At 44.9% G+C, this 22,358-nt stretch overlaps 2 protein-coding genes across 10 annotated transcripts in view; one reads left to right on the top strand and one right to left on the bottom strand.

Moving 5' to 3' along the window:
• Positions 1 to 1,672: 1,672 nt before the first annotated feature.
• On the bottom strand, positions 1,673 to 15,411 carry NUDT13 (nudix hydrolase 13). 6 transcript variants are annotated; one of them, XM_048944772.1, is made up of 9 exons: positions 15,332 to 15,411; positions 12,109 to 12,217; positions 11,479 to 11,618; positions 10,766 to 10,873; positions 10,268 to 10,377; positions 9,251 to 9,376; positions 9,020 to 9,131; positions 8,218 to 8,372; positions 1,673 to 7,650 (listed from the first exon to the last, which is right to left on the bottom strand). In XM_048944772.1, exons 2-9 carry the CDS (start codon positions 12,186 to 12,188, stop codon positions 7,447 to 7,449), a joined length of 1,035 nt encoding a protein of 344 aa, XP_048800729.1. In that variant the 5' UTR covers positions 12,189 to 12,217; positions 15,332 to 15,411; the 3' UTR covers positions 1,673 to 7,446. The 6 variants fall into 6 exon arrangements, with proteins under 6 accessions (XP_048800729.1, XP_048800728.1, XP_048800727.1 ...); XM_048944771.1 differs by having other exon boundaries at positions 12,109 to 12,213; positions 15,332 to 15,401; XM_048944770.1 differs by lacking the exon at positions 15,332 to 15,411 and adding an exon at positions 13,078 to 15,085 and having other exon boundaries at positions 12,109 to 12,213.
• Positions 15,195 to 22,358, top strand: part of P4HA1 (prolyl 4-hydroxylase subunit alpha 1) — a 24,956-nt gene continuing 17,792 nt past the window's right edge. For all 4 annotated transcript variants that reach the window (XM_048944766.1, XM_048944764.1, XM_048944767.1 and 1 more), the window contains exons 1-4: positions 15,195 to 15,302; positions 18,964 to 19,085; positions 19,984 to 20,080; positions 21,777 to 21,928. In XM_048944766.1, coding sequence (XP_048800723.1) covers positions 18,998 to 19,085; positions 19,984 to 20,080; positions 21,777 to 21,928 — 337 coding nt within the window. In that variant the 5' untranslated portion in view covers positions 15,195 to 15,302; positions 18,964 to 18,997. The remainder of the gene's footprint in view (positions 15,303 to 18,963; positions 19,086 to 19,983; positions 20,081 to 21,776; positions 21,929 to 22,358) is intronic.

The raw sequence follows: 22,358 nt of genomic DNA, 5'->3' as shown, positions 1-22,358 counted from the left end.
AGCTGGCTATGACTATCTCCAGATGATCCAATTAAAAAAAATTGCAAAAATATCTGAGCATTTGCCAGTTCAAAATACCTTGACTGCTAGTTGCTTGGAGTACCAGTGTGCAACTCTGGGGGTCTGAATATTTGAATTGAAAGACAAAATAAGCATTAAAAGCAAAGTAAGTGGAAGAGAAATACTCTTTGGAGACAACAAGGAATGTCACTAATTTACTCTTATTTTGGCTAATACTGTGTAGTACTCTGGTAGTTCCCCATGATTTGCATGTCTTTTTACTTATTTGCATAGAAGGAATAACGTGGAATTTCAGTAAAAATGTGTATAGGTGTCAGTGTTGGCGTGGCAGTGCAAACAAAAATCCATTTCAGGAAAGTGAAAGCTCTGAAGTGAGTCCTAACGATGAAATCTTGACACTGCTATGGCCAACACTTGATGTGAAGGAGCTTGGGAGAAGCTGTTTGTCTTCCTCCAGCGGATGGTGAGCAGGATGATGCACTTTTCCCATCACAAACAGTTATTTGTGGTGAAAGAGGAGCAATTGTATGGTTTCTTTGCCTACTTCTGTCATGTCCTATGGCTGTTAGAGTTGTTACTCGTGGGCAGTCATTTCTGGTTGACACAACCTGTTTGTTTAAGCCACAAAGTCTGGACTTCTTAAACGGTAAGATATGCACTCCAGTTTCTGATTTTGATTGCAGTAGGTCAGGAACACCATGCACACATTCACCAGATCAAGTACCTGGCATTCACTGTCCGTCAGATGGAAAGTGCTGAAACACGTAAAACCAACTCCCTGTTAATACAAAGCTTTACCAGTATGTGGTCCGTTCTGATGGCAGCAGTAGTCTTAGTTTGTGTATGATTCTGTTAATGAGACTTTTTCTTTAACACTTACCACAGGCAAGTTGTGTTAAAGCAATTACATCTGAAAATACTGGCCGTGCACCTGAAGAGGAAGATGCTGAGTTGACATCAGTTGATGTGGATATGAACCTAGTAACTAACCTGCTTGAATCTCATAGAGCTCAGGCTGGACTGGCAGGGCACACCACTATCACTTTACAGAGCATGGGCATGTGTTTAACTGAAATTAGGTAGCATTGGCTCTAATAAAGGTGCAACAGAATAAGAGGCTGTTTCAATTCAGGAGATGTGACTGATTGGGAAAAGAGACAGAAGGAGTAGCACCATTTGGGAGAAGAGACGAGGTCTGAATTTAAAGCATTTTATAGCATGCCAAGTATGGATTTAAAGGCATAATTGAATGCTGTCTATATGCATACTATCTTAGACAGGATTAGGATTTTTCCACTAGTAGTATGCTTTCAGAAAACTGCAAAATGATGTGGCTTGAATGAAACTCTTGTCACGAAACTTTTCTTTAAAGCTGATGCTCCAATTTGCTGTATTTCCAAAATGTCTTTTACCCATAGCAATGTGCTGTCAATATCTGGAAAATGTTGCTGCATTCATGGGGAGGCAGGAATACCATGCAGGAGGGACAGTGTTCTCTTTTGTGGATTTGGGACTGCTGATTCAATGCTTATTACACATTCGATTGTTTTTCTGAAAACACAAATGCTGCATTGTAAAACCTTTTGATAATTGTTGTAAAAATGCTTTTTACTAATTAGGAGTATTTGAGTAATCTGATAGAACACGTAAATATTGCTATAATACTGAATTTATTTAAAATAGAAACAGAAATAGAAATACAACTTGATTGCTGGAGCTGCTTTTTTTTTTCGTTGAGGAATATGCATAACTTCTGTAGCAAAGTGTTGGGAGTTCTTGGAGTTAAAGCACTTTCACCGTGGGGACTTTTTTGGATTCCATTATGACTGATTGACTGACAGTAGTACATGTGTATGAACTCAGTCTGAACAGATTGGTTTTGTTGTTTTGGGAAAATGCAACCTGTAGATGCTTTCACATAGAATGAATAATCTCTGGGTACAAAGACTTTATTTTAACCAGGTAAATATGAAAGAAAATACATAGCAATTCTTGATCTGTAGAGAACAAAAAGGCAAACTTGCTGGATCCTTTGGACTTCTCCATATCTTTTCTATTTTTCCTTCCATGCAACTAGTCAAGTGTCTGAGCAGGCAGAAGAGAAATTCAGTGGCTGAGCTGCTGCTGCTGGTGAGCTTTTTTTGGAACACACTCAGAAACACAGTGGCAGTATCATTATCTAACTGCTGTGCCAACAAAGTTTGCAATAAAAAGTCTTTTGAAAGTAATACACTGTCCACTGAAATTCAAGAGCCCATCACAATTCACAATGAATGCTTGCTGACTTTTCAGCTACACTGTACTATGGTGGTTTTTGCAATTTTTTTCTATTTCTTGTTGGTTTGGTTGTGTTTTTCTACTATTTGTTGAGTTGGGCCTCTTTGTTTCATAAATGAGGAATTTGTTGCAAAATGTTTCAGTACAAATAAAAAACATGGAGACTATACATGAATGAAATGAGTGAACAAGGAGTGCAGTGGCTGTGCTGTCTCTGCATTTGGCATCTTGATGCTGTGTAAGAATGAGGGGCTACTATGATGCTACTGAAGTTTGTGGAGTTTAGATTGCAGAGTGGTGAGGTGCAACAGGGGTTAGACAGATGCTGAAATCCAAAAACAGTTCTTGCATTTAGCAGGCAAGGGTAGCCAGCAGTTAGTGCTGGAAAACAGACATCCTTCAACATTAGAAAGGGTTTACATTTTAACAGGCAGCATAGTTAACAAGGAAGCTACCTAATATTTTCTATTGAGTTGTTAGATAAACTTAAATACTTTCACAAATATGCTTGACTTGAGAGTATGAATTGCCTGTGGCCTGTATTGTACAGGTCAAAAAATGCTAGAGGACTCTTTTAAAGTGTTATCTGAAAAAGAAAAACATAACCTGAGCAAGTTCAGAACAAAGCAGCTCTTTCAGAGGCACTCTGGCTGATCTTGTTTCTTGGGTAACATGATTTTTATCAACTGGACTATTATTCCTGTCAGGTGGCATTTACTCCATCTCCTTCCTTTGTTTAGCAGCTTCACGATGGAGACCTTCAGTAATACGGATTTACTCACTGGAGAATTTGCCATCTAAGAATCAGCACTTGCACGCTGCCTCTTGCACTGCTCTGAAGTAGCACACAAGGCATTTCTGCTTTTAATTTTGAAAGAGTTTTCAGCGAAGGAATTCTGATGGAATTAATTAGGGAAGACAAGTGCAGCATGTTTCCCTTTCAACGGCTTGCTCAATCAAATGGAATTACGAATATTATGAACCAGTACTTCGTTCCAACTAACTATTCACTTTGCTCACTTGAGCATCCAATGTTTGTACAGCTTTGCTTATCCCAGGACTTCTAACCCTTCCTGGAAATGCAGTTTTCTTGTTTGTGGCATAATCCCTGGAGCCTGGGTTCTGAATGGAGTTGTTGTTGACTGGTATGCTGCAAGCAAGAAGACAACTATAACTGATCTTTCCTCTTCAGTATACCAGATGGAAATCAATCCCATGAGAAGGTAGAGATCTTGAACTTGTTCAGACTGTGGAACAACTGGACAGTTTGACAGCTGCCTCTTTTTCCCCTGGTCAGCTCTATGGAATAGACAGGAACCTGAGAAAGGGAACCTCTAACTAATCACTGTTAGCAGGGGGTGTGTAGTTCAGCTCAGAAGTTGGCAGCTCATGGGCCAGCAGCGTTGTCAGTGTGAGCTCAGCTCCTTTCTGGTCACTGGGGAGGAGATGCTGTTCAAGAGGAGCAGTGTTTAAGTGCAGCAAGCTCTGTGCAAATGTGGATTTGGTGGTGTTGCCTGCTACTTGGAGTCTCTGTGCCTGTAAATAAATCACTATCAGAATCCTTGCTGTATAAGTAAGCAGATGGCAGCCTCCCCTTTTGCCATGAGGGACTGCCACCCTGTGTAGGACTTCTCTCCTTTTCTTTCCTTATAAAATAAGAGTAACAATTACCTCCAGAACAAGCATTACTTGGAATAGCAGACAAGCAATTTTTACGAATATTTGCACAGCTCCTGCTGCAGCTATTTATGTAACTTGAGAAACTGGAGTTGTTTTCAGTAGCAGCAGGAGGCAGAGCAGGCCCTTTGTACCACCTCAGGGTCCTGTGGGATGCTGCAGAGGCTGCAGCAACAGCTGCTCCTCCCCCTTGGCATTTCTGCCTTGGAACAGAACACAAGTGCATCTGTTCTGGCAGGTCTGAGATGAAAATGTATTTCTTCTTCCAACTTTATTCTATTCCTCTACAAAAACACCACTGAGGAGGGCAGTTGGAATTCTTGGTGTAAACAAGCAAATACAAAGCCACTTTAAAAAAAAAAAATCAGTGAACTGCTCAAGAATATGAAAGAGTTGGGAGCATGAAGCTTTGGTTGATGTGCATTGAGGGTGCTCTCAGCCACCATCAAGATTACTGCATTGTAAGGATGGGTAAGATTTCCTATTATGGATTCCAGGTGCTGATGATAATAAACTCAATAGCAAACCCCAGGCCTTTAGGGCATATAGCAGAGATAGCTATTGTTGTTTCAGCTAATCTTTTGTATGTAATCTTACAGTAAAATATAGATGAGGTGTTCTGTTGAGGTAAGACAGGAACCATGTACAGGTGTAGGAATACATGCTGGCTGTGCTTCCAGGCTAGGAAACTGCCCTGTGACATGCAGTGTTGGGGGTTCAGGTGTGAGGCTGAAATATTTCCAGGACAGGTGTTGTCCTTAGGGTAAAAGGAGGAATGAAACCCAAGGATGGCAGCTGTGCTAATCTAAGTTAGCTGAGCATAGCCCTGATGTTTTTAATTTGGTGAAGGTTACAAACTCTACCTGCAGTTATAAGGCCATGTTACAGTTATAATGCTGATAAAGGATTAAATGTTAAATGAAATTATACCCTGTTGACTGTTCATACTGATGGCTGAGAATTTAAGAGATGACAGTTTTATTCCTGCTCTCTGCTGTTGGTCTTTACTGTCACTTTCTTATGGTTTATTTTTCTGCAGTACCACTTGCTTTGACACTCCTAGTTTGGTTGTGAAGTGAGATATGATTTAGTTGTGGAATTCTGCAGGCTGTGTATTGACAACATCTGTATTTAACTATTATATTTCCTGCAGATCACTGCTGCAAACCTCTTGTGACTGGAGACATACGTAGCTTCACTAATAAAACCTCTCTAGATGTTTGTAGCTCAGGCAGACCAGTGAGGCCGAATTTGTGTGTTTGTTCTTTGCTTTTGCTGTGCTCCTGTGACACAAATAACCAACAGCTTTTCTTAGATAAAGCTGCAAAACTGCTCTTGTCCTGGTCTGATGCATATTTAGCATCATGTTGAATGACATCTGGTAGGGTTTTTACCCTCTCACAGCTGCTTGCCATCTGTTAGTAAGCCAAGGTGAATACGTTCTAAATGGCAGCTGCAGGCTGGGCTGCTGATTTCATTTCAGCAGTGCTTCCCTGTGAATGCCACAATATAAATAACTGGGTGCCAAGAGCACGGGCTAAAGAATTTTTAAAAAGCAGTATAAAATGTGAAACGCTTTAAAAACCTGTTACACTCTGAATACAGACAGAGCTGCAGCTCTTACTGCTGTCCTGAAGTTTGTGGGTGTCAGCCTCAGCCTGGGCAGCCCATCAACTTGCATCACCCCACAGGGACATCCTGCCAAGCCAGCTGTGTATCAGCAATGCAGAGGGGACAGTTCTGAAGGAGCTGGTGATGGTTCTTTCAGTTGGAGCCTCCTGCCTGCCTGCCTGATAGAGTAAAAAGCGTAATTTGCTAAGTAGTAACCCATTGTTTCCCAGCAAACAGAGGTCAGTTTTCTCTGGTATCAAGTTCTGGTCATGCTGCAGCTGGTTTGATGGACATATACTGTGAAGCAGAAGAACAGTTGCATACTCACAGAGTTCAAATTGCTGCACAAGTTACACATACAGCCATTCCTTTGCTCTTTCAGGTATAATACCTTTGCAGCTTTTTCTTCTTAGTTCTCTTTCTACCACAGAGCAGATCCTGTGTGGATATTCAGAAAGCACTGAGCACACCAAACTGAGTTTGTAGTCTGGAAGCAAACCTGGGTCACGTTATGGAAGTGCATGGAGCGAGGTAGGGAGGTAAGAAGAATGCGGAAGGGGCATGAGAAGCACAAATATCCTTCTGGCTGGGGTCTAACGCTTCAGTGTTCTTATTGCAGGTAAGAGGAAGAAAGGATTGGGGATGAAAGTGCAAATGGCACGTTCCAGAGATGAGAGAGGAAGAGAAAAATGGAGTATTAAAATGATGGAAGAAAAAAAAAAAAACAGGAGCAACCACCACAAAGAGAGGCTGAGAGGCATATTTCAAAGGAAACTGGAAGCAGGAGAGTTGCAGTTAAGTTCAGTTGTGCACAAGTTTATCTAAAGGTCTAGCTGGGCTGGAGGGGAGGCACCAATAATGCTCCAATCTGTACCAACTTTTTGTCCTGTTCCCCCTTCAAGTCTCTGCACTGATAGCTTAGCAAGCTTCACATTTGAATTCTGGCCAAGTAAGCAGGAAGGACTGAGCCTAAAAAAGCAGCAGATCCTTCCGTCTGCCTCCTCTGCTTTCTTTTCCCCTAAATCTTTGTCACTCTCCCTGCAAACGTGGTACCATTTCACCAGTAAAGCAAGACCAGTTCTCCAAGCAAGCCACAGACTTCTGGCACAGGGTGAGAGACATTCTGCCTTTCAGTAATACTATCTCACCTTTGAGTTTCTTGGGTTCTAATATGCTCATGCATAGGCTCTGCTCTTCCACTCTCTACCACCAGGTAGCTCTATTCTCTCTTCCTTAGGATGGAAGTGTCATGCTCTGTATGGCTGACAGGGAAAATGTTGTCTCCAGAAGTAGTTTCAGTTACTCTCATATATCACCAAAGGAGGAATACGCTTATCATTTGGGGCAAAAAAAAGTTTCATATGAAACTGGAAGATTCAAAGGTAAGGGAAATGGAAGAAGGGGAGAGGGTACAGGCACTGCCTTTCTTTGGTTTCTTTGATAGTCAGTCCAGATTGAGATACAGGTGAAAACTAAAAGGCCTCTCTCCCTTAATGTTTCTTTCTGAAAAAATGCTGGGTTCAGATATCCATCACAACCTGTAGATGGATAAAATGGAGAAAAGAGGGTCATAGCTGCACTGGGCTCATTGTTCTGTTGCTTACTGGGCAACACCAGCGGCAGATGACAACGTTTTGTGCCTTGGGACAAAGAATTTTATTGTGCATTTACTACAAGTTGATGGATCTCAAAGGTGATCCACTGTGCAAGGAGTTGTCTGAGGATGATCAGAAATGTGTAGGTCTCTGTATCCAAATGTAGGATTGCCATCAGATTACACCTGCTGTATGACAGATTTCAGCTATGGAAGCTTTCATGTCAAGCATTAGTAATCCTGGTAGAGGTACAGGCTTAATGAATTCATAGCACCTGAGTTGGCTGGGAAGTCTGCTGCTTAACCCACTCGTTGATCAGTTTGTGAGCAATGGCCTGCTTGGGAGGGAACCAAGGTAAAAAACTTCCGTTGTCTTGCTTTGCAGATCTGGGTTCTCGCTTGAGACCCTCCATGATTTCTTCCAGGCCAAACCAGCGGGCTTCCTCCAGCTCCAGGCTGTTCACACTGATCTGGAAAGAATTAGGGGAGTACCAGTTTCCTTAAATCAGCTTCAAATGTGGGCAGCAGTGCCTCGTTCTTGCTCCTGCAAAGATCCCATGCTAGAATCCCTGGAGTGATTAATCCATGCTGGAATTAATTGTTGATGCCAGCACAGGAGAGGACATGACTGTCCACTGATGTTTCCTTAGGGAAGCCACAAGTCAGTCAGCCCTATTCCATTGTGGCATTGGCCTGCAAAGTACTAGTGTCTGATCACAGTAATTAACATAGCAGAAGCTGCACGTTCTACAGCAGATAATGTTCTGAATATTAGAAGGTAACTGCTCTGCAAAGTTAAGAGGGAAAAAATGCGGAAGCATGATCTGGGCTTGTACATTCAGTGACCTGTGTAAAATTTTGCATGTTACAACAGAAGCAATTGTTGTTTTCCAGTCTCTTTTTCACTTATAGGAAGCTAGCTGAAAAAGCATTTAGACAGGAGCTGATGCTATCCAAGGTAAAGTCTGTGGACCGAAAGAGATTCTGCTATGTAAGGTTGGCATTGAAATGCCTTGGGGGAATGCAAGTCCACTCACCTCCAACTGCTGTCTCCTCACCAATGCATGACAAGCTATCATTAAGCAGCTGCTGGGGAAGGGCCAGTGCTGGGATGCTGAATACCAGAGTGACTCCACCTCCAGGCCCACCTCTTCTGCCACTTCTCGCCGGGCTGCCTCCTCCACAGCTTCACCTAGAAGCAACCATGCATGAGTAAGGGCAGGCTGGCATCAGGGCAGCAAACCATGGCAAGAAAAACATAGGTATGCTCATTTCTGAGGTGTTCTAGCCCTGACTGTTCAAGCGTGAGCAGGAGCTCTGGCTGTGCTGACCTAGGAATGCTTATTCACTGAATTGAGCATCTTGCTGCCAGTGCTTGCTTCCCTTAACCAAAGCCATCAGAGACACTCTTTTTTTTCTGTATGCAGAGCCAAGGGACAGAATGTGGGGCTACTCTTCTTTTTTTTTTTTCCTTTTTTTGTTTCCCACTTTCCCTCCTGTAATAAGAGGTCTGTAGTTTTGTTGTTTTTTTTTTTTTTTGAGCCAGAGGGTATGAGATATAAAACAGACTAAGAAGTACCTGGGTGTTACTGCTCTATTCTGGGAAGCCTTACACCTAAATTTACTATCGGGAACTACAGCAACTGATACACATTCATAATTCACCCATTCTCTTCACATATGTACTATTTTGAACCCTATCTGAGTAACGATGCTGACCCAATCCTTGTTTTTGTGGTATCAACCATACATCATTCATCTTTTGTGAGCAAGCCCTTGGTTGATGTCCCACAGCTCTGCACATCTGAGGGCACTGTGCTGGACGAGAGGCCGCCTCACCTACGTCACAGAAGCCAGACAGAGCGGTGTACATCCCCTGAGGAAACGAAGCCTGTCGTGCAAGGAGGCAGCGGCTGCCGTCAGACACCAAGATGATAACTACTGGAGACATCTAGAAAATGCACCCAAGAGCAAAGGAAGGAGTTCAGACCAAACAAGTAAGTGAAAGTGGGGACTCTTCCTAGCTGGCTGGGGGCACCCTGTACTTAGCTGTGCTGCTCAGGTGCTTACCTGTGGGTAATAAGTTATTCCACTGGCATGGCACACGCGCTTGCTGCCAGCTACGTTTTTCTGAGTCGGCTGCCCGGTTTTGCTACAGTACTGGTGGGAATCGTGCCAGCGGAGAAGGGCCTGGGCCTGTGAAGAAGGAAATACAGGTCTATGGACAGCCAGAGCCAGATGATTCAGAGCAGTCTCCCCAAGTGATGCTTTGCTGTTTCATGCCTGTAACAGCATGCTGGGGAGAAACTCTGATTATGCTTGGAAGCCTCTATAATGCAAATAAAATATGGGCACTGTTTTGATAAAGGGAGTCTTCTGCAATTGGTGTTCTGTGTTCATTGCTCTAGCATCCAAATTTCATCTTCTTAAGGGGAGGTGGAGGAAGAGTTGTTCCTTATTGGGATATAATGGGAGTACTAATGAGAACTGAACTATGCCAGGGAGACGCCGGCCCCAAATACCATTAGGGAAAAATAACCCAAGCATCATAAACATTACAGAGCAGGAAAAGAAACAATTATTTCTGCTTCTCTTATTGGATGCCTAATTTTCACACAAGTCTTTCCTTAGAGCTTCCAAACAGGGCATCTGGAGAGTAACAATTTGTAAGTGTGCAGATGTAACAGAGCAGCTCTGACAGAAGATCTGTAAGGCCATTCTTGGAATTCAGTTTGCCAAGAGGATAATAGAAAAGCCATGTGTGTTACTTGCCAAGGACAAACTGGGATTGCTGAAACTACCACTGCCACTGAGATCAGCATATTTCGTGCTGGGCATGCAGCAGGTTGATGCTAAGTGGCAAATGACTGCAATCATTGTTAAGCCTCTTGTCTGCTTCTCTTCCCATTGCAGCTTGCTTTTGTGACAGCAAATCTGGGAGAAGAGCAGTAATTTATAGCATCCTTGTACCTAGTTGGCTAAAAACTGACAGTAGATACTTCCACAATACATATGAAGTCATAAAACAATGTGGGAGACAAATGTTAGGAATAATAACTTATTAAGGTTACAAATCCTGCACTGTACCGAGGCCAGCAAAGAAGAATCCTTCTCATCCACTGCGAAGAAAGCCTTTCGTAAGTCAGTGAACGATCCCTTGAGCTCAGCCTCAACGACTGATCTTTCCAAGGCTCCTGCTTAAAAAAAAAAAAAAAAAAAAAAAAAAAAAAAATCTGTGATTTCATGAACTGCAGTTCTTATCCCAACTTTCTACCCTTCACTGTTCCAGTATATGACCTCTGGAAGTCCCCGTGAAGTGACATCACTTCAGAGGTACACATTTCCAAACGTTAAGTGACCTGCAAACAGCCCACCTTTACAAACACGCCCAGAGGAACCACAGTGCAACTGAGCTACAGTTTGGTGGCTCAATCACTGTGCTCACAGCAGCTCCTACAGAGGATCGACTGATTCCTCTTGACAGTAAATAATCACTAGTGTGGAGAAGGGACGCTGCCTCAGCAGCATCTTCATCTCAGTGCATCGAATGTGATGCCAACACAGATGGAAGAGGAGTCATCCAACCTAAATCCAGGGCAAAGTGTGGTACGTGCTCATCTGAACAACCAATCAGCACCGACTTCTCTATCCACTGTTCAGTCTCTCTGAATTTCTCCAGGATCCTTTTCATTTCTAAAGAGCAGGAGAAAGGGGAAGGAAAAGCCGTAAGGAAAATTTAATTTGTATGACTGTGAAGCTCTTTCTGCTTAGCCAACATTTGTGCAATCTGGGTTCGAGGTGGGGTGCTCATGTAAGAGCAGTGGTGGAGACCAGACATATAGCTTTCCTTCCTAGATATATCTTTAGACCATGTCAAGCTAAAGATGCAAATGTTTTTATGCTTGAGTACCAGCTCTCCATTCCAATTCTCTCTTATGCCAGCTGATACCTTTCTCACAGAACTTCTCCCTGCTTTGGTGGCAAAACTTGCTGTCTGTTATCCTACCAGCTCTTCAGAAGTTATGGTCCCAAATATTCAAAATTTATAATCTCAAAGTAGCTCAGGTATATTTTGATACCATATGCATGTGAGGAGCATGGGCTCACATCAGTGTGCCAAGGTTTTAACTCCAAATAGACTTTTTTGGTAACAAACAGCATGCCGTACATAACAGGATGTTCTGTGTGTGTCTTTTTTTTTTTTTTTTTAACCCATGTAAGGTGTTGCTTGTCACAAATGATCCTGAATCATTTGAGCTGCATGACCTGGGTGACGCCTTGTCTGGACACCTGCTTACCTGCTGCACTGAGCTGTGGAATCAAATATTTCTTCCCGACTTTCTGCAGGAAGGGTGAGAAATTGTGAAAGATGTAGAAAGTTCCCGAGGTCTGGGCTTGTCTACACAACATGTCATCTTCCTTTAGCTTACTCAAGTATCTGCAGTAAGAAAAGAGTCGGAATGATGAATTTGAGATCACGTCAATATTGCATGTGCTATGCTTATTTGGACACATTTATTTCAGGCAGAGCAGATCCAAGATATGTAACCCAAGTCTCTCAATCCAAGAGGGTTCTTTAAAAGATGTGGTTGTTTGTGTGCTTCTTCCAGGCTGTCTGAAGTAGTATTTAAAGGAGGTGAGCACTGTCACTTCAAGACTGCCTGAATTTTTTTTTTTTTGAGATCTTTAGTGAAAGCAGGCATTCATTTAGAGAGTTTCAGCCTAAGGCAACTAGCTCTTTTCCATAGTGAAGGGAGTGTAGAGATTTTAACCACTCCCATTTACAAAGCACATGCAAGACTCTTGCATCACTGCTGAACTGATACAAGATGAAAGCTGGCATTAGATTTGGGTAGGGCTGTTTGTGACAGTGAATACAAGAGTGCCAAATCCTGGTCTCAGTGCAAATGAGTTAGATGAAAACTTACCTCATTTTTCTAATATAGGTGGAGTGTGACCTGCAGAAGAGAGCAGCTCTTCTATACGCTGCTCGATAAATTGCAGCCATAATCAGCACCTATGGGAAGCTGTTTCTGTTTGAAAAGCGAAGCACAGAACATAACACAGTGGCCTTGAAAACATAAGTTTGATTTAAAAGGTGCAATAACCCAATGCTACATGCTTACAGAACCTACAGAATGTTGGCGTTTGCTTTCTAAAATAAGTGTGCACAGAAAGTCTTAAAGTGTTACAAGATGAGATTAAATACTTCTCTCTGAACTCCTGTACCAGTGGGATAAAGAACAGTGAGAGTGGCTGCTTTCTTGTTTGTTTCCTACGCAGTTGTAATGGCCTCCATCCAACTGAACATCCTATTGCAGCAAGCAGCAGATCTGTGGGAAAGGCATTGATGCCAGAAGGGAATGAAAGACAAAATATCGGTGGCGGAAGAGAATTCCCAGAGCTTGACGAGAGGCAGCAGTTGCAGCTGAACTGGATCATCTCTAGCTGAGAACGGCTTTTGTGCCAAAGGATCCTACCACATTGTCAGCTCAGGCAGTCGCAGACTGCCGCCTGAACTCAGCTTCAGAAAACAGCTATCTCAGGCATTCATCTGAAACAAAAATGAGCTGTGATTCACAATCCTCAGCAATTATCTTGAGTATTTCACTTTCCAACCACAAATCTCAAAGCTCTCTAAGGAGGAAGTTGCATTTTCTTAATCCTACAGGCTGGGATGTGTAAGCTGCACCAAGGAAGAGGTGGTGAGTCCTTCCTCTGAGGAAGGCTGGTGACGGCTCCTGAGCTGGGTGGTGCCTGAGCAGAGGCCCCTCTCCTTGCAGGCAGGCAGCCTCTGCTCAGTGCTGTGGAGTTGTCATGGTGGCTCCTGACATCTCTGCCCACCCTGCGGGAGGTGGACTGAGATCAGCCACTCTGCAAACGCATTGCCCACTTACTGCGCTCGGAGCAGAAGGCGTGCTGTCTGCAGCAGCAGGAAACAGCTCTGGAAGGCCACCGTTGTCCTCAGCTGGAAGTACAGCTCCTCCAGCAAGCAGAGCGAACAGCAGCTGTCTGACCACATTGAGTCGCTCTTCCCCCAGCAGGAGCTCTGGGAAATGTAGTTCGGAAACCCTTGGCTCAGTTGGGTGGCTGACAGGATCTGCTCCGGCTTTCCGTCAGCTCCTGCAGCTGTGGAGCTGCTCTCCCTGTGTGCCTCCTTCTGCCAGAATTCCATATACTGTAATTTGCCAAGCAGGAGCTATTATGGGAACAATGCTACTGCAATAAGTCGAGCTATTCTGAAAGTATTAGTTCCCCTTTGTTTAGTTTCTTTTTATCTTTGCAAGTTTCTCTGTTTTCTGTGTCAGTAGCATAAGGGCAGTGTTTGAAGTTAAGGACTGTGTGTTCCCGAAGAGGAAAGTATGCCAACAACTGAATGCATCTGAAGAATGGAGCTGCCGAGTGTTCTAACACCCAGACCTGCAGCTGAGTTTGCAGTGGCTCTGACTGGAAACTTTGCCAGGACAGATGACAGAGTAACAACATGTTTTGTTTTATGCCTTCATAGCTGAATACATTTCTTTGGTACTGAAAACGTTACCCTGGGCTGGAACCTATCTGCCTATATTGAAGAGAAAGGGAATTTTATCAACATGTAAATGTTTTCAGCACCTTTAGCTGTTTGGTGTGATTTCCTAATTGAGAAGTTGTCATGTAACTAGAGAGCATTGCTTGTAAAACATAGTAAGTAGAGTAGGCAGGAAAAGAACAAGTAGAATACGTAGGGAAATACCACTCTGGTATTTCTTTTCTCATTGCTTAAGTGTTTAGGTGTAATTGTTATTTGTGAGACTGCTCTGCTTCAGGAAACACAGTCTTATTAACCTACAATGCTAATTGGATTAATGGACAAAACATCTTCCCTTAATAAGATAGAGCACTGAAGTGTAATCTCCAGTGTAAACTTGCCCTGCAGTTAAAACAAGCCAGTAGATCTGCTGAGCTGAAAACAGTTGTGGTAGTAATCTTGCTAGTTCTTGCTCTTCTGTCTTGCCAGCTGTTCCCAACAAGGGGCCATGAGCTGGGACTGCCATCAGCTGCTAACTGCTTCCAATGCATCAAGCTAGCAAGCTCATGCTGAAAATGCGTGGTTGTACCACAAGGAACCTCTTGCTAAAAAATGTTTCTTTCCTGGGCAAAGGCTGGGGTAAGACAAACCACTTCTTTAAACAGAAAGTTAATGAGTAGTCTTCCCGTCTGTCATTATGCTGTAGATACAAACTAACCCATAACTGATGAGGCTGCCCAGAGAGGCAGGTGGTGCCCAGCCCTGCAGCTACTCAAGGTCAGGCTCGAGGGGGCTCTGAGGTCCTCATGGAGCAGTGGCTGACCCTGTTCATTGCAGGGGAGCTGGACCAGATGGCCTTTAAGGGACTGTTCCAACTGCAAGGATTTGATAAAGGCTTGGCTTCATTTTATCACGGCTTCATTTTGTCAGCAGCCTCATCTTTGGCATTGACGCTCCTAGTTAATAAACAGGTGGGTCACGTCAGCCTGAGGAAGTCCCGTTAAAAATTAAAAAGTTAAAGGTGAGGAAGCTAAAGCGGCACTCTGGTTTAAGGAGGAAGTTTGCCACATCCCCAAAGCTGCTGCTCTACCTCTGCCCACGTGTCCCGGCCTGAGGACTTTCAACCCGGAGGCCGGCGGACCGCTCCCCACTTCCTGCCGGCTGTAGGAGCTTTATTTCTGTTGGAAGTCGACCAAGGCGAGAGGAAGGGAGGCTTATTTCTGACGGATGGTTCAGCTGGAACCCGGCTCTCTTTCCGCTGCGGCACGGCACCGGCAGCGCGCGCCGCAGCCACACGGGGACCGTCGACGACCGCGCTGTTCCCGGAGGAGATCGAGGTGGCCACCCGACGCGGACCCCCGGGCTGCGCCCCGCGCCCACGTGGAGCAGCGCCGGCGGCGGCGCCTGCGCACCAGGGCGGCCGCCGCTGTGACCGAGCTCACGTAGCGCGCCGGCCGCCGCCCGCGCCCCGCCCCCGCCGCGCGCGGCCCGGGAAGGCGTGGCCTGCGCGCCTATTAAAGCCGCGGCGGGCGGCACCGCGCGCGCGGAGCGTGACGGCGGCGGGCGGCTCGTGGGGCTCCGTCTGTGGCGCGCGCGGCCCGCCCGCTCTCTCAGGTGAGGCCCGGCCGCGCCGCCTCTCTTACCGGGACGGGACGGGCTCCGCGGGGGGTGGGGGCGATACGTGGCAGGCGCCGCGCCGCCGGTTCCCGGCCCTGCCGGCCGTTACGTAACGGGGGGGCGGGAGCGCGGCGCCGGGCTGGGGCCAGGCCCGCGCCGCTGCCGGGGCGCTGCGCCGGGCGGAGCCTCTCCGTGGAGCCGGGGCTGCGGGCGGCGAGGCTGAGAGGCGGCGCCGCTTGGCGATCTCTGCGCCGTGCCGAGCGGAGCCTCTGCGCTGTGCGCGGGGCGTGCGGGAACGCGTTGAAACGAGACCGAGTTTGTAGGAGGACTCTGTCGGGCGCGGAGATCGCCGATAAAGCCCGTGTCGGCGCGGTGTCTTCGTTGTCACTCGCTCGGCGTGTTTCTGGGCGCCTTCTTCCAGGAACATCAGGCAGAGTTGCTGCTCCCCTTGAGAAGAAGGGGCTTTTTGCCTGCGCGGGTGTCCATTCAGCAGGAAGGAGCTCCCGCTGTTACTGCTTTCCAGCTGTTGATCGCTGGGATTTTCGTTGTGAGCGTTCTTAATTCTAAAAACATCTCTGCAGATATTGTGCTGAGGCGTGAATAGGAGGATAGCCTTCTGCTTGTTGTGTCTAATAAGATAAGCGCTCTGCTGCGTTGCCAGAGCTCTTTGTCTTGGCTTGGAAAGCTAAAACAAACGTGCTTTGAGAGGGCTGTCTCCGTTCAGTCCTGCTATGCCAGAAACCTACTGGAAACGTGCTTCCATCCCCGGGTTACACACTTGTGTGTGGACTTCCCTGCTCTGCAGGATTGAAACTTCAAGCACGCTGCTGATGTTGGCTCTGGAATTCATTCTCCTCTCTTACAGGCAAACAGCTTCTGTTGTGCAGGAGTTGGAAGACGAACTTAAGTTCTTAGAGGTGTAGGATCTGCTGCTTTTGATTCTTTTCAAATAGAAGTAGGGACACACAGTGCTTTATGTGCACTGCAAGCCAGCAGAACAGGCAGAAATTTCAGGAGATCAGCGGAAGGCCTTTTGAAAGTGGCACTTGGTGCCTAAGAACTTTGGGAAAGTTCTTTCATTTTGGGTAAGGATTCCAGTCATGAGTCTCAGGCTGCAGCCCTGTTTGGAGAGGGAGCCTTGCTGCAGGGGGCAGCTGCCACTGCTTGTGCTGCTCTTCTCTGCCCTCAAACACTGCTCACTTTGACTCTTAAAGTAGATTGCTTGCTACCTTAATTTAAAAAAATGTTATTTAGGGATTAAGTTAGAGCCGTTCCAGAATAATTCCACACTGAACTCAGTGCTCAGTTTCTGTTTCCTGTCAGCAGTTTGTTGCTTTCTGGATCCCGGTGGGCACCAGGGAGCTTAGGATGGATGGTGAGAACTGCTGTGTAATAGTATTGTTCGCCGAATGCTTTGGTCTTCAGCCACCATCTGTCTTGATTTGGCTGCTCTGAGGCTTTTTCATCGTGTACTTGGTCTTAGTTTTGCTTTTCCTTCTGCTTGCATGGGTGCTCCGTGCATATCCTCTCTGATACGGCCCTGACAACTCTATAAAACTCATCAGAAAAACGCATCTTGGAGGTCTATCATTTGAAATGGCATTTGTTGCTTATCCCTACTGTTAGGGGAGTTCCATATCACACTTGGCAGTATCGCTGCTCTGCTTTACTGGTATCTTCATGCTTGTTTGTTCCTTGCTTTATTTTCCCCAATCATTTTTTCCCCACTCTGTCATGTCTCGCAGTTTCAAAGCTAAGCAAACATACATCTTGCAGAAAGTTGGGGAACTCTCGTGTTGAAGCTGTCAGCCTCACTCCCACTGGAATCGTTTGCTCTGTATGTGGGCAGCAGGCTCCCTCCTCTCTGAGATGCTCATGTGCCATGTTGGTGTGTTCCAGAGCGACGCAGCTGCGGAGGAGAGCCAGACTGATGGCAGTAACAGAGCAATTTCATATCGGTTTACTGTATGTCTCTGACAGGAAGAAATTAAGCCTGCCTATTTGGCAGTTCATGCGTGTAAGGGATTTCCAGCACCTTTCCTAACTGAGCCTTGTTTTCTTTGATTTGGGAATGTGTAGTGATCCCCTAGGAGAAGTTTTGAAAGTCGTGCTACTTAGCAACTGCTGTTAAGGCAGTGAAAGCTGCACGGTTGGCTGCTGCCCTGGGCTCTGCTTCCAGCTCAGAATTCTGGCTGGGAGGGAAGTCATCTTGGGTGGCTGCACATTGCTGCAGGACCTGAGCCCTTGTGAAAGGCAGGAGAGCTGGAGACTGTGAAGAACAAATGAAATTGTAGGTGACCTCTGGATGTCATCCAGCTGAGCCCTCTGTTTGGAGCCGGTTGAGCTTGGAGCTTGGGTTGGGCTGCACGTGGGTTTGCCCTATTTCAAAGTTCTTCAAGAATGGGAAATGAGGTTTGGGAGCCTCTTCTGTGCCCAACTTGTCACTGTGACAAACGTTTCTCTTTGTACCTACACAGAGTTTCCCTTGTTGCAATTTGTAACTATTGCCACTAGTTCCTTCAGTGTGCTGGTGAAGCTAGCAGCAGGTAAACAAACAGCCAGTAAACAAACAGCTCAGTGAATTCTGAGTACTGATAATGTGAGCAAATATTTATCGTGCAGTAAAACTGTTTGTGCTTGGTGGTTGATTCACAGATGTGTTGGCTTGGCGCTGAGTGAGCCGCAGGCACCCAGCTTTCTGCAGAGCAAAGTGGGAGCTGAAAGGTGTGTCTGGACACAGCTTTTTTAAGGGAAGAGCAGCAAAATAATTGTCTTTGAGAGTACTGGATGTACTACAGATGTAACTTGTTAAGCAATTACTCAATTGGAGCTCTCCTTAATGGGGCTAATATCAGCCGCAGGATCTCATACAGTTGTTATCAGTATCTTTGGGTTACCTTGAAAACTAGGTAAGCATTTCAGGCTGGCTGGAGAGTTGGGTTTCTGCTCATTGCATTTTGAGCTGCAGTTCCACAAACGCGTTGAACCTGTGCTGCTACCAGAAACAACACTGCCTGACGTTATTGTCTTTGGCGGCCAGTTGTGCCTCCCAGCTGCTGTCTCTTGGATGTTGTGCGGCTATATAGTGAACAGAAGGAGCTGAGCCAGAGTGAAGGAAGGGAGCTACAGGGTTGTTTTGTTTTAGATGAATTGGTTTTGGAATAGTTGGATTTAGCTTGTTGCCTGGCTGCCCATGGTGGGGACAAGCAGGTGAGGAGGAGGGGAGGAATGCTGCTTTGGAGCATTGGTGGGGCTGAGGGCTCTGACTTGGAGTGGGCAGAAAGCAGGCCTCCAGCTTTCCCTCTGCAGATTTTACTTTGCAACTCAGTCCAAAGCAAATCCTTTTCTTCCCTAAGCGGGCAGAGTGAGCCACTTTGTAATGTGTTGGGTTTTTTTCCCCTCCCTAAATTAATCATTTTGCCTTCAAAAGAGCTGTAAATTATTTCTGTTAGTATCTGCAGTTGTTTTCATTCACCTGAGGAGACAGAATGCCTGAAAGATGAAGCTTTCACATATGGGGAAATAAAAGCCCAACATTTTGTGAATTCCAAGACAGCATGATGACTTCTAAGATATTCCTTACTTGAGAGAACGAGCTGTCTCATGAGTTGAGTGTGCGGTGAGTAGGGATGTTTCACCTGCTTTGTTTCTTTTGTAGGTACCTGGTGAGGTGACAGCTTTGAGCTACAGCTATGGCATCCAACAAGATGTGGTGCACCGTTGCCCTTGGATTTCTGCTGCCTTTTTCTTTTGCCCATACGGACTTCTTCACCTCAATTGGTGCGACGTGCTTTGGTGTATATGCTACATAGCTGAAAGAATTTCTTAATGACTATCATACTGATTCTGCAGTGGTGTGTTAATGGAGTGCAAGGCTTTTATTGGCATACAGTTAAATCCACTTACTAGCTCTTAGGACGTGATTGGCTTTTTTCTTGCCTTTGAGAGAAATATCCTTTGAATTCAGTCAGTGCAATCAGTCTGATGAGGCTTTGTTTTGCTATGTATTCCTATGGGTATTGAATTGTAAACACAGTTTTGGTGTGTCTTGATGCATGCTTATAAAGGCAAGCAAAACACCTGTTGGAGGTACAAAATGATACCAGTATGTCAGCATGCCTTCTTTTGTGTCCCAGTGCTGTGGGTCGCAGCTGAAGATGCGCCTTGCATCACTTCATGGTGAACCTGTTCTGCTGCCTGCTTGCAGGAAGGAAAACAATTGTTGATTAATAACTAAGGTTGTTTGGGTGCTGTTGGAGTCATGCCACTGAGCTTAAAAATAAGTCTGAGGTATTATTACGTATCACAGATAAAGTCTTTATGTATTTAGCTTTGTCATTATTTGTTCTGTATTATGTATGTTTGGATGAAAGCTTACTCTGTTCCAACTTATTTCCTTTTCCAAATGAATCCTGAATTAGTTCTAATAATAAATATGTGATCTTGTGTTAATTTCCATGGCAACGAGCTTTGTCCAGCATGAGATTTTCTTCCTCAAAAAAAGAAAAGGCAAAAAGCTTTGCTTTAAGTACTCCTTCCAGTTTAGCTAGCAGGATGTGGGAGCATTTTGGGGAAGGAAAAGGAAGAATACAGAAGAGAAAAAGACTCTTCTGTTTTCAGTTTCTTGTTTGTTTTTGTTTCTCCTTGTTTAACCAAACTGTTCAACTTTTTTTTCTAGGCCATATGACAGACTTAATTAACACAGAGAAAGATCTGGTGATATCACTGAAAGATTACATCAAGGCAGAAGAAAGCAAGCTGGAACAGATCAAAAAGTAAGCAGCTTGTTTGATGACGCTGATAGCTAATAATTTGAGTCCAGCCTTATCCAAAAAATGCCTCCCAAGGTTCATTACACCTGAGAAATTTTGCCTCTGAGGCAAAGATTAAGCTAGAAGCTATTACCAGGGTTTTGTCCCCAGTAATGACTTCTAGTTTTGTTTTATTATCTCCAAGCAGATTGAACAACAAAAATGTGTAAATATAGCTAATCAGATAGGTGTCATAGCTTTGTTTTTGCTATATTGGAGGTGACAGCTGTTGGGAAAAAGTTGGAATAACTGACAGAGAGAGAAGGTGGGAGGAACGCCTGTATCTTTAGGGTTTGTTGGGCTCTGTACTCAAAGATATTGGTAGCTTGCTTTGACTTAATCTGAATGAAAGCTGGTGACTCACTGGAGCGGGGAGGATGGCTCACACCTTGTGTGGCTTGTCAAGGTTTTTATGGGAAGTACTTGGCAGAAATCTTGAATTGTGATTGTGGCTGATAATGGCAGTGACTGTCACCTAGTCCTGAAGTTAGATAGCCATCAAATGGGAAATGTACAATGGGTTTGTGCGTGTGCATTGTAAATGTACAAGTTGTTGACACAAGTTTCTTCAGGCTTGCTTCAGGTCAGTCCTTCTGTGTTGCTAGGAGTTGGTCCATAGGAGCAACTGCAGCACACCATTTGCTTGGGAGCCCTGTCAGTCACTTTGCTGCTGACAGAACCACTGCTGGGGGCTGTCAGAGCGTAGGAAAACATCTCAAGACAGTATGGAAAGAAGGAAAGCGCAGTGTGGCACATTAGCAGATGTCTCAGACATGCTGAATTTTGGAGCGTGCTGAATGCCAGTTCTCGCAGAATCCTCTGCAGCTTCACGTTTTCTATTTGTTTTTCATTTTGTGGTTGATATTTGGTATTCTCTGTGGGCTGCGGCCTCTTCTAACTAATGAACTGGATTTATCCTGTTATCAGGTTGTTGTTGCATGCCTTCACTTCAACAAATGCATGGTTTGGTTCAGGGAGGGGAAGCTGCGTTGTCTGCAGATGCACGGTAGCACAGTGCTGGTGCTTTCAGCATGACTGATGTGCCTGCTGGAGTGAACTCCCTCGCTGTTTCCGCTGGAGTGACAGGCAGATGAACAGTAGTGGTTGCTGTGTATTTCAGAACATGTTGGATCTGTGAACAGATGATGTCACTGAAGAGCAAGGGAGGTTTGTGGAGTCAGAATTACAGCCCCAGAAAGTTGATCTGGGCTCTCATTTGGGAACCTAAGAGCCATGTGTTTTTTTTAGTGCAAGCCTACGATATGGAAGGCAGTCTTGTGGTGGGGAAGGAATGGGCTTGTTATAGATCTAGGGGTGTGTGTCTAGGAAAGAAGGTGGATAAAGCCTTGTTCTTGATTAGTTGTGCACGAAAGCTGCTGGTGTACTGCATTGGCATGGTAGGAAGGAGTTCATTCAACAGCATCTCAACAAAGAAAAACAGAAAAACCACACAAGTTTGAGATTTTGGCTGCAGCCAAAGATGATTTAAAAAAAAAAAACAAAAACCTTTTTGCTTTTTGTTCATTCCAGAAGTGCTTTATATATAGAAAAAAGTTTGCAATTTGTATTGACATTTTTATTGTCTCAGTCTGTTGAGTAGTTTGAAATCAGTTTTATAACTTTTACAAGAAACTTTAATGACTGTGTGTCTTCACTCTAGATGGGCAGAGAAATTGGATAAGTTGACAGATACTGCTACGAAAGACCCCGAAGGTTTTTTGGGACATCCTGTAAATGCATTCAAGCTGATGAAACGGCTTAACACAGAGTGGGGCGAACTGGAGAGCCTGGTTCTGAAGGACATGTCGGATGGTAAGTATGCCAGTAGCAAAAGCAGTGATCAGATCACATTATGATTGTACTTCCTGGACTGTCTTTCACAGGCAGTGCTTTGAATTAGGTTTGTAAGTCTGCTTTTGAGATGCTATCATAAAAAAAGTAAGTATTTTGCAGAAGGCCCACTGTCTTGATGCCAGCATGCTATTACTGGAGTTTTACACAAATTTTAGAAAAACTGATGTTTAACCAGAGGCACCTCTTTGGAGGCTTTAAATTGTGGAGGGTGCCAGGGTCAGTCTTCATGTACTCACCTGTATTTCACGACACTGCGTCTGAAAGTTTGAAAGCGCCATTGAAAAGAAAAAAAGGGGAAAATACATCTTCAGAATGCAAAACGTGGAGAACTTGTCTTTGAGTGCTGTCACTACTGAGGTGCTCAGTGCCCTTAAGGCACAGTGGTGTG

Source organism: Lagopus muta, chromosome 5 (assembly GCF_023343835.1).
Source record: "Lagopus muta isolate bLagMut1 chromosome 5, bLagMut1 primary, whole genome shotgun sequence".
Lineage (NCBI taxonomy): Eukaryota > Metazoa > Chordata > Aves > Galliformes > Phasianidae > Lagopus > Lagopus muta.
The sequence above is the reverse complement of the archived record's forward strand: the minus strand, read 5'-3'. Positions and strand labels throughout refer to the sequence as shown.